This window comes from Ictidomys tridecemlineatus, unplaced genomic scaffold (genome assembly GCF_052094955.1).
Source record: "Ictidomys tridecemlineatus isolate mIctTri1 unplaced genomic scaffold, mIctTri1.hap1 Scaffold_46, whole genome shotgun sequence".
In the NCBI taxonomy this organism is placed as follows: Eukaryota; Metazoa; Chordata; class Mammalia; order Rodentia; family Sciuridae; genus Ictidomys; species Ictidomys tridecemlineatus.
Window position 1 is genome coordinate 2,560,994 of NW_027522984.1, and position 11,498 is coordinate 2,572,491.

Consider the following 11,498-nt stretch of genomic DNA (forward strand, 5'->3'; position numbering starts at 1 on the left):
AATCCTATCAATGGCAACACTATCTGTTCAAGTCACTTCACATTTTATATTACTAATAGGGAAAAAACTCTCGAGAGTCAGGTGTGCATTTTTCTAAGTGAACGTTCTTTCTGTCATCTTTTATAAATATTTTTAAGGCCTCTATGACCTTGTTTTCTCAAAAATGTTTTACTATCTCTAAAAATATATTCAAAATTCTCCCTTAACTCTATTGTTTCTGTAAACATTCTTTTCCCAGGCATATTATTTTGCTATTATCACTATCTACCCCAACTGTAGCTCTCCTTTTCTTTATAAGATCTAGAGATCTCTCCATGCTTTATAAGATCTAGAGATCTCTCCATGCTTTATAAGATCTAGAGATCTCTCCATGCATTGACCTCTATCAAACTTTCCCACATGCCCACCACTTTTGTCACACATATATGCTATTTTCCCCCATTAAATAATGTTACATAAAATTGTGACTACGATAGACTTGCTGATCAACATTCATGTGATTGCCTTTATTTCATATAGTACCAATATGCGCTATTCATACATTTATTTATTTAGCAAACATTTATTAATTTTTTGGTATGGGCAATGCTTTTGGCATTGCAGATATAATTGGAAATTAGAAATTTTAGGTAGTTTTTAGCTGAGTGGTTTTGTTAGCATTTTGCTAGTTTATATGACATGGAAACATTCCAATGTGGTGTTAATACGTTCAAACTAGATTATGTGATCTTGAATTGTAGGGATATGTTTATTTCATTTGCATCCTGGGGCAAAATCTGGAGGACTCTATTGAGAAAGTATTAGGAAAGAAGGAATCTGAAGATAAGTTGTAACTGGAATTAGAGTGGTGAAAAATGCTGCATTAAAAAAATCTTGATTTTGCAAGATTGGGGGCATGTGTTTTAGCTGGAACTTTCGGCAATACATTCTGGAAGAAAATTTGCTCCTTATCACTTTGTCCTGACATCACTTTGAATATTGAAATGGCGAATTCAAAAATATTTTATAATTTTATAATATTTTATAATTTTATAATATAATTTTATATATTTATTTATAATTTTATATTTTATAATATAATTTACATCAAAGGCATAAATGCTTTAGAATGCAAAGTATATTTATGCTTTAGAATGCAAAGTATATTTCTTTCTTTTTTGACACCTCATTAAACCTTCATCATGTAATTTTATTTAAACACACTAGCCATTGGTCCTCATCAGACATGCCACAGTGTCCAACTTGCATACATTCTTTCCCATATGCATACTCAGATATAAAGCCCAGGCCAGTCAGTGTCAACTCTGTGTTCCAGACCTTAAAACCCATGGCATCATTTTCTGATAGTTTTATACGAAACGCTGATTCTGATACAATCAAGAACAAAAAAGAAAAAACATCTCTTCTCATAAAGATGATTGTATTCTCCCAAATCATCTTCCACTGTCCAGCTCCCTGTTGGGCCACATGAGGGCACATGAAAACAATGACTATAAGACAGGTTCCACAAGTCTCCAAGTTTTCCAGGAAGACTGAGCTGTGGTTGCTCTTTGTAAGATGGATTTGCAACTTTCTTCACTTCCCTATTTCAACTCCAAATTAATTTCTTGAGCTCCAATCCTTATTTATGATTGGTTTCTGAGGAAAACCCAGGCCAACATAATATAAGATGATTTTTGGGCAGCACTAAAGTGGCTAAAGAAGTTTGCTAAAGAAGGCTATGTTAAAGTGGAGCTTTTGAAAGAGGACTCATTTTTTGTACCAGCTTTTGGTGGAGGATTAGATTTTTGTACTGTGTAGCTGCACTGAATCCCTTAACGTGAAGCCTAGTGGCTGAAAACAACCCTTACCTATACTTCTCACAATGCTGTGTCCAACTGGTTGCTCTGATGCCTATTGGGCTTCCTCATGCAGCTGCCCTGGGTGGGGGGAGGTCACTGCATGAGTAGTTTAGCAGCTGAGAGACCCTAAAATTCGGTACTGGGTCTTCTTCTTTTTCTGGGGGTCCAGAGTTCCTCAAGAGCTGGGGGCAGTGGGGAAGGAGGTTGTGAAAAAGCTCTGAAAGCTGGTGAGGTCTAGATTCTGAAACTGCCCCACATAGCTTCCTGTCACATCTTATAAAAGCCAAGGCAGTTGACCAGGACAGCTCAGCATCAGAGGTGGGGGCAAATCCCACTGCTATTGGCATAAGGTTCACAAAATTACAGCTATGTTTTTTAAAGACCACAAATGGAAACCTTTGAAAACTTGATATTTCATATTAATTCCCCACCAGAGAAAAACCAAAAGCACACATATACCAGTTCTCTGTCCATTTTAAAGAAAGCTGATCTTCTGTGTTACCTTAGAATCAGGATGGTCTGATTCAAACAGCTTCCATTTTTATGGATTTAATTCTACATACTGTTTAACATGAATAAACAGGAAAACCACAAGATAAAAAACAATTGTCCATCTGTAACTTTTTCAGTCTTAGATTCTGTATTTATTAAAAATTGCATTTTTATTCAACATAACATGATTTTTACAGAAGTTAAGGCTGAGAAACTTGAAATATAGTAGTTCAACAGAAACTTATAACTTTTGGAAAATATTTTGTTTGACCTCAAATGGAACATTACTCATATGAATGAATACATAACAAGATGATAGTACTTTTCAAGTTTTATAAAAAGCTTTTTATTTTAATCAATTTGTCATTCTGTCTCTGATTACATTCTTTTAATCTGAGGAGGTTAAAAGCAAATAGATTTTAATCTTCTGCAATCATGGGTAGAAGGAGCTTCTCTCAAAGAAGAAAGCAGATATTATTTTTGCTTAATTAATGTGCTTTAAAAATATGTTGAAGCATATGAGCATTTTGCAAAAATAATTTAATAATTACTGTAAATTAATAATTGGCATCAGTTAAATCTTCTCAAGATACATTTCTTATTTGATAGAATTTTTGTAGTGAACTGATTTTATAATCCCTGTTGTTAATTTAATTGGGCTAACTTTAAAGTGAAATCAATGAAGAATATTTTATTACTTTTATTTTTATGTGCATTCATTATTTGCTTCTGGAAGAATTTAGAAATTCCAATTACATAAGTGCCTAGCACTTCAGTCTGTAATTTGTAATGGATAAGAAAAAAGCAGGACTTTTAGATATGTACACAAGTTACATAAAAGAAACCTGGCCCAGTTCCTGAAATACAGGAGAACCAAGGTGCTGCCATTGTATGCCACACGGGAACCTGTAGAGAGAAATAGCATAATCAAAGTATGCTCAGATGGGAGCAGGGACCATCATGGTAAAGTTCATGGTAGGGGGTTATATCAGGAGCTCATTTATCACACACGAAAGTAAATGAAATAAAGTCCCAGTTGAAGCAAGATTATAGAACTAAACCCAACTTGGGGGTGACTGTCTGGGAAAATCTTTGTTCAACTGTATTTTGCCCCACTGTTGCTGGCCTTTGAAGATGGAGAGGATCATAAGTAGGGATTGGAGAATGGCTGCAAGGAGCCAATAGTGACTGCTGCCCAAATACCAAGGAGGACACGGGAACCTTAGTCTGCAACTGCAAGGAACTGTATTCTGCCAGTCCCAAGAATGGGCCTGGAAGAGGACCTGATGTTCCTGAGGAAAACAGGCCAGTGGGACCTCAGTTGTTCCTGCTGTAACTCCTTGAGCTGGGAACCCAGTTGAGTCCTGCTAGACGTCTGGTGCACAGAAACTGGGAGGTAAGGAGTGGGTCCTTTTTTAGTTTCTAAGTTTGTGATAATAGGTATGGAAGCAACAGAACACTGATATAAATTCTGGTACCAGCCATGCTACCATAACAAAACCTCAAATATGTGCAAAGTGTTTTGGAATCTGCTGGTAAACTAAGCCTGCTGGAATTTTGAGGAGAATAATAATAATTTTAAAAGCCTTGATTGCTTTAAAGACTGCTATAACTATGGACCCTAAAAGGACTGCAAGGGAGTGCTCAGAAGAAAGAAAGCCTCATGTTATTGGAACAGCAGGAAGGGAGACCCTTGTTCCACCATGGCCGGAAGCTTAGGAAAATGGTTCCCTGCAGTCCTTTAGGAGGTAGGACCTGTCATTGGTGAGTTTACAAGTTGGGTTTACTAAGCAAAGTGTTGAAGTGAAAACTGTTTTCTTCTTTATATTTATAGTAAAATTTCAGGGTGGGGAGAGAGAGGGAGAAACTGAGGAAAGAGCTGTCAATGTGGGAAATCCTCATCCTGTACAGATGGCAAAAGGTGCTAAAAATAAGAGATAGCTGCTCTGGAGGTTAGCACAAAGAGCTGAAGGGGTGCAGCAGTACAGGCCTTTACTGCAATCTCAGGAAGATGGAAAGGTCCCAGCACTCAACACCAGGGGTTCAAGTTATGCCTGTAGGTCTTCTCAGTCCTTTCAGAGAGCCACCAGGGAGCTTCTTGGAATGATCCTTCAGCCACCACAGAAGAAGCTGAAAATGGAAAAGGAATGACCTCAGCAAGATGTGAGCACATGTTCTGTCTCATGAAGCATCCACAGGGGCCCACAAGGAACTGGGCTGTCTCATCAGCAGGACAACGGCCCATGGGAATGGACAGGGACAGACCTCAGGACAGGGAGAGATGCTCAGAACTATCAAGATCTCTGGCAGGAGGGGGCTGGGCAAGCCACGCGGCTACTAACACAAGCTCCCTTCCATGCAGAAGCAAGAAGACACAGTGAAGCTCCCAGAGGGCAGAGATAATCCAGGTGGGATCTTCCCGGGCCTGGGGACTTAACGTAGAGGAATTCCTCCATTGGATTCAATTTTCCCCACGTTTAAAGAAGAATGCCAGTAACTGTCAGTTTTCAATCCCCATGTAACAAATTAGCACAAAGGTAGTGACTTAAAACAGCACAAATTTTTTGGAACCTATTGAGAGCCACAGCCAAAGTCAGAATGATGCCTGGCATATTGCCAGAGGGAATGGTTGAAAGGTGCTGCCAGCGAACCATTGAGATGATGATTTGAGTTAAGCTGTAATATAATAGCTGTGGTGCTGGATTGATTGAGTTGTATATGAACCCTATGGGTGGGAGGGGATAGGCTGGCTCCGGGAATCTGCCTCAGGCACCCAACACTTTGTAGTCATGTTGCAAGGCCCTGCTTTTGGAATTCTTTTCAGAGTTTATTGGAAATTTTTGAATGGTGACATGTCTTGTTCTCTAAAGATTAATTAATTTTCAGCAGTAACTAAATTTCCAAAAAGCAAAGTATGGTATATAAATTTGGGCTCAAAATTAGACAAAGGTTATGAAAGGACTAGAAATCAAGTAGACATAATTTCCCATATGGCTTTTAACTGACTGTAAAGAAAACTCAAGAAGAACATTTAGAATAGTTGAAATCAGTTGTAACTTCCCATATTAACTTTGCTTTTATAATTAGTTTGACATTATCTTAAAATCTAAGTATTTTCATATCATATCAAACATTTTAGCAGATAACACTAACTTGAATCAGTTACTCTTAGTTTCTTTACCTACATTCATTGTATTCATATAACAATAATAATAATAATAATAATAATAATAATAATAATAATAATAAATGTGTTAGGCACCATTCTGCTGCAAAGGTGTTTCTATCAAAATTTTTGTGAAATTACAAAAGGAAAGTAAGCTTTTACCTTGTAGGTTGAGTTCTGTTGCCTACTATAATAAGTAATTGCCTTTTATAATAAGGTGATTCTGTGCAGAGTTCTGTATTTGCTGTAATTCTAAATTTTTATTTACATTGTCAGAGAAGCTGACAGGTAAGAGGTAAGTTTCATGAGTTACACTTAGACCTAAGACCTTGAACTTTACTGAAATTGTTTAGTAGCAATGAATCACAGCCCTTCATCACCTGAGTCCTTTTCATATAACCAGGACATGACTACAGCAGCAGCTGACTGTGTAGATTTTCATATAGGCTACAACCAAGAGCAATTATTAATCTCCTTACTACAAACAGCAACTCTAGAGTTAAAATATTGAATTTCAAGAGAATGTACGTGAGGCCAGAGACCTACCAAGTGACCCGATGATAGTGTACCACTCCAAACCAAATATTTCACAGTAGGAAAACTGTGGCTGATACCTAGAGTAGAGTTGGAAGACATCAAATCCAGCATGGTTTTTTCTTCTATTGATAAACTTACAGATTTCTTCTGTAAGAAAAATTTTGAAGAAAGGAATTACCTTATTTTCATAGTCAATGTGTAACTGAGTATGTTTTTCTGCCTCTTCTGTTAGTTTTGGAATGCCCTTCAACCCTGACTTCTGTTTATCCTTCTCTTTACAATGAATGCTATCAGAGCAGTCAGTTACTTTTATGTTCATGGTGCATGGCACAGAGAAGGTCATGAAAAAATCTTTTTGTTGGAACAAAGAAAAGAAATAAATTATCTTACTGGATTTTGCAAGCTTAAAATTAATTTTGTAGTCAAACTTTCTGTATTAAGATTTTATTTATTGTTATAATGTTGGTGAATAAAAAAAGCATTTCCTCCCACTGAACATTAATTCCCTTAACTATAATACTGGGGTATAATTTGACCAATCTAAAAACACTGTTGTAAAGATTAAATGAGATAATACAAATAAAGTTGATAATATAATAAGTAGGTATTATATAGTGTTCTGACTGTAAATAGCTTTATACCATTTAACTTTTATTATTTCAAAGGGATGTTATCAATCTATTAAAGAATCTAATGGAATCCCCTCATCATACCCTCATCATTCCATAGCTTTAGCAAGCTCTTCAAACTATCTAAGCACAATTCACAATAGCTAAATTGTGGAGCCGACCCAGATGACCTTCAGTAGTTGAATGTGTAGGGAAATTTTGGTATATATGCACAATGGAATATGACTCAGCAATAAAAGGGAATAAAATCATGGCAAATAAACGGAGTTGGAGAATATAATGTTAAGTGAAGTAAGCCAATCCCTAAAAACCAAAGGCCAAGTATTTCCTTTGATATAGGATACTGACTCATAATGTGGTGATGGGTGGGGAGCATGGGAGGAATGGAGAAACTTTAGATAGGGCAAAGGGGAAGAAGAGGACGGAAGCGGATATGGGGGTAGGAAAGACTCTGGAATGAGTTAGACATCATTACCCTAAGTTCATTTGTGAAGACACGAATGGTGTGAAAATAATTTGTGTACAATCAGAGACTTGAAAAATTGTGCTCTATATGTGTAATATAAAATGAATTGCATTCTGCCATCATATATAACAAATTAGAAAAAAATAAAAGAAAAACTACCTGTGTGCTCCATATCAAAAGTCACTCGCTGACACTAGTCACATTTTCCCCCACTTACATATCATGATCCATTAGTGAAATGAAGTCTACTTATTTCATAGGGACTGATTTTATTTGGGGGGTGGAATGACTTGCCAAGGATTGAATTCAGAGGCACTCGAAAACTGAGCCACATCCTCAGCCCATTTTTGTATTTTATTTAGAGACAGGGTCTCGCTGAGTTGCTTAGCACCTTGCTGTTGCTGAGGCTGTGTTTGAACTCAAGATTCTCCTGTCTCAGCCTCTGGAGCTGCTGGGATTACAGGTCTGTGCCAAGGCGCCCAGCCCCATTATATTTTTAACTAATATGAACAAATGGAATGGAGTGGAGTAGAGTGCAGTGGAGTGGAATAATAGAATAGAAGAATAGAGTCTATGTTTTGCATTTAGTGGGATAAATAAAGGTAAACATTTTGTGAAACTTCCTTAAGATGCATGTGCATAGTATGCTTATGCGCCTATATATGTATGTTAGGTTCAAATATATCTTGCTTGATCAAGATGGCTCACACAGAGCATCCTGCAGATTTCTATGCCTTATCATTTTCATCACCCTTGCTGTTCTTAGTTTCACCTTTTTTGCTTTATTTCCCAACATCTAAGCACAACAGCTACATTTGCAATACAACTGATTACAGAGATCACACTTATTTAAAAAACAGATTAAACCAACCAAGTGATCACATTATCAAGTGATCACAATAATTGTATGCTAGCTTCACTTATAACACAAAAGGTCATGTTCAGAAGGCAAGATGCATCAAATTTTGAGTGTTCCACATAGATAACCTGTATTCCAAAGTTTCTTAGAATATGACCCGGGAGCATGTCATACACAAAGCAGGAAAATGAAGGTGCACTCTTCTAGATGATGTCAGAAATTGTTCTAAGTCAAACTTTATATCAGAGCATGATGCCTTACAGTAAAATTATAATAAATAAATATTCCAGATTTTTGTAATTAAGATGCTTTAAGCCAATTTATCCACTTTCTTAACTTGAAACTAGAATCAGAACATGAATCAAATATGTCAAGTGGTTTTCTTACAACACAGAATTCCACAACTATATATAAAATGTTTTTGTTTGAATGATATATAGTAAAGACTGTTCACACACACACACACAAAAAAAAAACACTAAAATGCCTGCAGATGATGGAGACACCTTTGAAATTCTCCATTCCAACGACCATTAATCTAATTTTCTTCTTCTTCTTCTTGAATTCATATCTCTTCAAAAAGGATAGTTTCTCATTGAGTCTCTGAAATGCAGTGTAGCTGTTCTCCCTCATTGTTAATTTCTTGCTTATTAAACTTTTCCAAGAATTAATCTAATTAACATTGAGTTTACTTTTTAAGACTTGTATTGTTTCACAAGAAAAAGACATAAAAGGCCTTTGATGTTCCGCTCAGCCCCGCGCCCTTACCCGGCGCCCACAGCCCGCCCAGGCGGAGTCAGCCCGCGCTCCGCCCGTCGCGATCCGGGCTCGGAGGTCCAGACTCCGGGCTCGCCACCTCCCGGGCCGGCTCCGCGCCCCGCACTCTCCGCGCCCCGCGCTCCCTGCGCCCAGGCGGGCGGAGGGCACCATGCCGCAGCTGGACTCCGGCGGGGGCGGCGCGGGCGGCGGCGACGACCTAGGAGCGCCCGACGAGCTGCTGGCCTTCCAGGACTAGGGCGAGGAGCAGGACAAGAGTCGCGACAGCGCCGCGGGCCCTGAGCGCGACCTGGCAGAACTCAAGTCGTCGCTCGTGAATGAGTCAGAGGGCGCGGCCGAAGGCTCTGGGATCCCGGGTACCGGCGCCAGAGCACGCAGCGAGGCCGAGGTCGGGGCCGAGGCTCTGGGACGGGAGCACACTTCGCAGAGACTTTTCCCGGACAAACTTCCAGAGTCTCTGGAGGACGGCCTGAAGGCCCCAGAGTGCTCCAGCGGCATGTACAAAGAGACTGTCTACTCCGCCTTCAATCTGCTCATGCACTACCCACCCGCCTCAGGAGCAGGGCAGCATCCCCAGCCGCAGCCTCCACTGAACAAGGCCAATCAGCCAACTCACAGTGTCCCCCAACTGTCTCCTCTCTACGAACATTTCAGCAGCCCACACCCCACACCTGCACCTTCGGACATCAACCAGAAACAAGGAGTTCACAGGCCTCTGCAGACCCCTGACCTCTCTGGCTTCTACTCTCTGACCTCAAGCAGCATGGGACAGCTCCCTCATACTGTGAGCTGGTTTACCCACCCATCCTTGATGCTGGGCTCTGGTGTCCCTGGTCACCCAGCAGCCATCCCCCACCCGGCCATTGTGCCCACCTCAGGGAAGCAGGAGCTGCAGCCCTATGACCGCAGCTTGAAGACACAAGCAGAATCCAAGGCAGAGAAGGAGGCTAAGAAGCCAACCATTAAGAAGCCCCTCAACGCGTTCATGCTGTACATGAAAGAGATGAGAGCCAAGGTCATTGCAGAGTGCACACTCAAGGAGAGCGCCGCCATTAACCAGATTCTAGGTCGCAGGTGGCATGCACTGTCAAGGGAAGAACAGGCCAAGTATTATGAATTGGCCCGTAAAGAGAGGCAGCTGCACATGCAACTATACCCAGGCTGGTCAGCGCAGGACAACTACGGGAAAAAGAAGAGGTGGTCAAGGGAAAAGCATCAAGAATCTACCACAGGAGGAAAAAGAAATGCATTCGGTACTTACCCGGAGAAGGCCGCTGCCCCAGCCCCGTTCCTTCCGATGACAGTGCTCTAGGCTGCCCTAGGTCCCAAGCTCCCCAAGACTCACCCTCATACCTTCTGCCCCTCTTCCCCACAGAACTGCTTGCTAGCCCAGTGGAGTCGGCACCAACATCCCCACGTCTCTCCACTATTCTCAGTCTCCCTGCCCCTGGACCACCACAGGCCCCTCACAGCACCCTGCAGAACACACAAGTACAGCAACAGGAATCTCAGAGGCAGGCGGCCTAGCATGCACAGGACTCCTGGCCTCCTCCAGAGGCCTAACCCTTTAGAGAAAGCAGAAGCCCTAGTCATATGGAAACTGGCCAGCAGCCCTCCCAATGCTCCATGTAGGGTCCATGCCCTGAAGATTTCAGAGGCTGAAAAACTTCTGCCTGAACGTGAGGCCATCAATTCAAACTTCTGAAGTGGTGGGACCATATTAATGCCAGTGTGTCGTCTCATTAAGGGAATCCTGATGCCTGTGGCAGCCTACATTGTGGTGTCCCCCACCCTGCTCCAAACCATGTGCTTTACTAGCCAGATACCCTTGTCTCCCTTGCTTTTCTGCTATAGGTCACAGAAGGGCAGGACTAAGCTCAGCTACATTCTCTACAGAAATGCCTCATCTGTCCTCTGCCACACCCTTCCCACACCAGACACTTCCATGGATCAAGAATAACCTGTTTGATATTATCAAACAACATCTGAGCATGATCACAACCACAAAGCTCAAGATGACTATGCTTCTCCAAAGGGAATGGAGGAGCTGTTTACAGAAAACCAGCTGCTCTTCATAAGCTGGACCAGAGGAAGCCTCTTAGTATATTCTCAGGAGCTTAGAAGAGGAGGAGGGAATAGAATAGGTTTAGGCCTAACAACTTATCAGGCAAATTCGGGTTCCTGAGCAACTTAAGAAACCCTGACACCAAAGCTCAGGCACCAGATGATGCAGGCAAACAGTTCAAAGAAGTCATGGCCCAAATCTAGTGTGTATCCCTCTCTATTCAGTCTTTTTCACAGTTCCATTTCCAGCTCATTCATGTCACTTGAGCCAGCTCTTAGGCAATTTGAGAGAGTAAACCCAAAACCTCCTCCAATAGCCAGAGCTTGCCTTCTAGCATTCAGACCAGGCCAGCGTGTTTTTTTCCCTTTGGGGCTGAAGGAAAGAGGACTGTTAAAACTAAAGGAACCCAGAAACCTCTAGTGGTGGACATAAGTTTTCACCACAGCCTGCTTTAATCAATTTTTGAGCCAAGCTTCAACCCTGAGCCTTGAGAAACAAGTCTTTTATTTTAATTTAACTTTTTTTTCCTTTTGCCTTCTCCTCATTGTACATAGCCTGAATCCAAAGAAAAAGGGCTGTCTGTGTACTCGTATACACCCTTACAAAAAGCCTTTAGTTACATACTTTAGCCACTGGTTTCTCAGAATCCAAAGATCACCTATTCTT

General features: G+C 40.8%; 1 protein-coding gene across 1 annotated transcript; it reads left to right on the top strand.

The window, feature by feature from the left end:
• Positions 1 to 8,903: 8,903 nt before the first annotated feature.
• LOC144373696 (transcription factor 7-like) lies at positions 8,904 to 11,214 on the top strand. The gene is given in 2 exon segments (XM_078036726.1): positions 8,904 to 9,993; positions 9,996 to 11,214. Coding segments are annotated over 2 exon segments (1,374 nt in total). The 5' UTR covers positions 8,904 to 8,918; the 3' UTR covers positions 10,295 to 11,214.
• Positions 11,215 to 11,498: the final 284 nt, after the last annotated feature.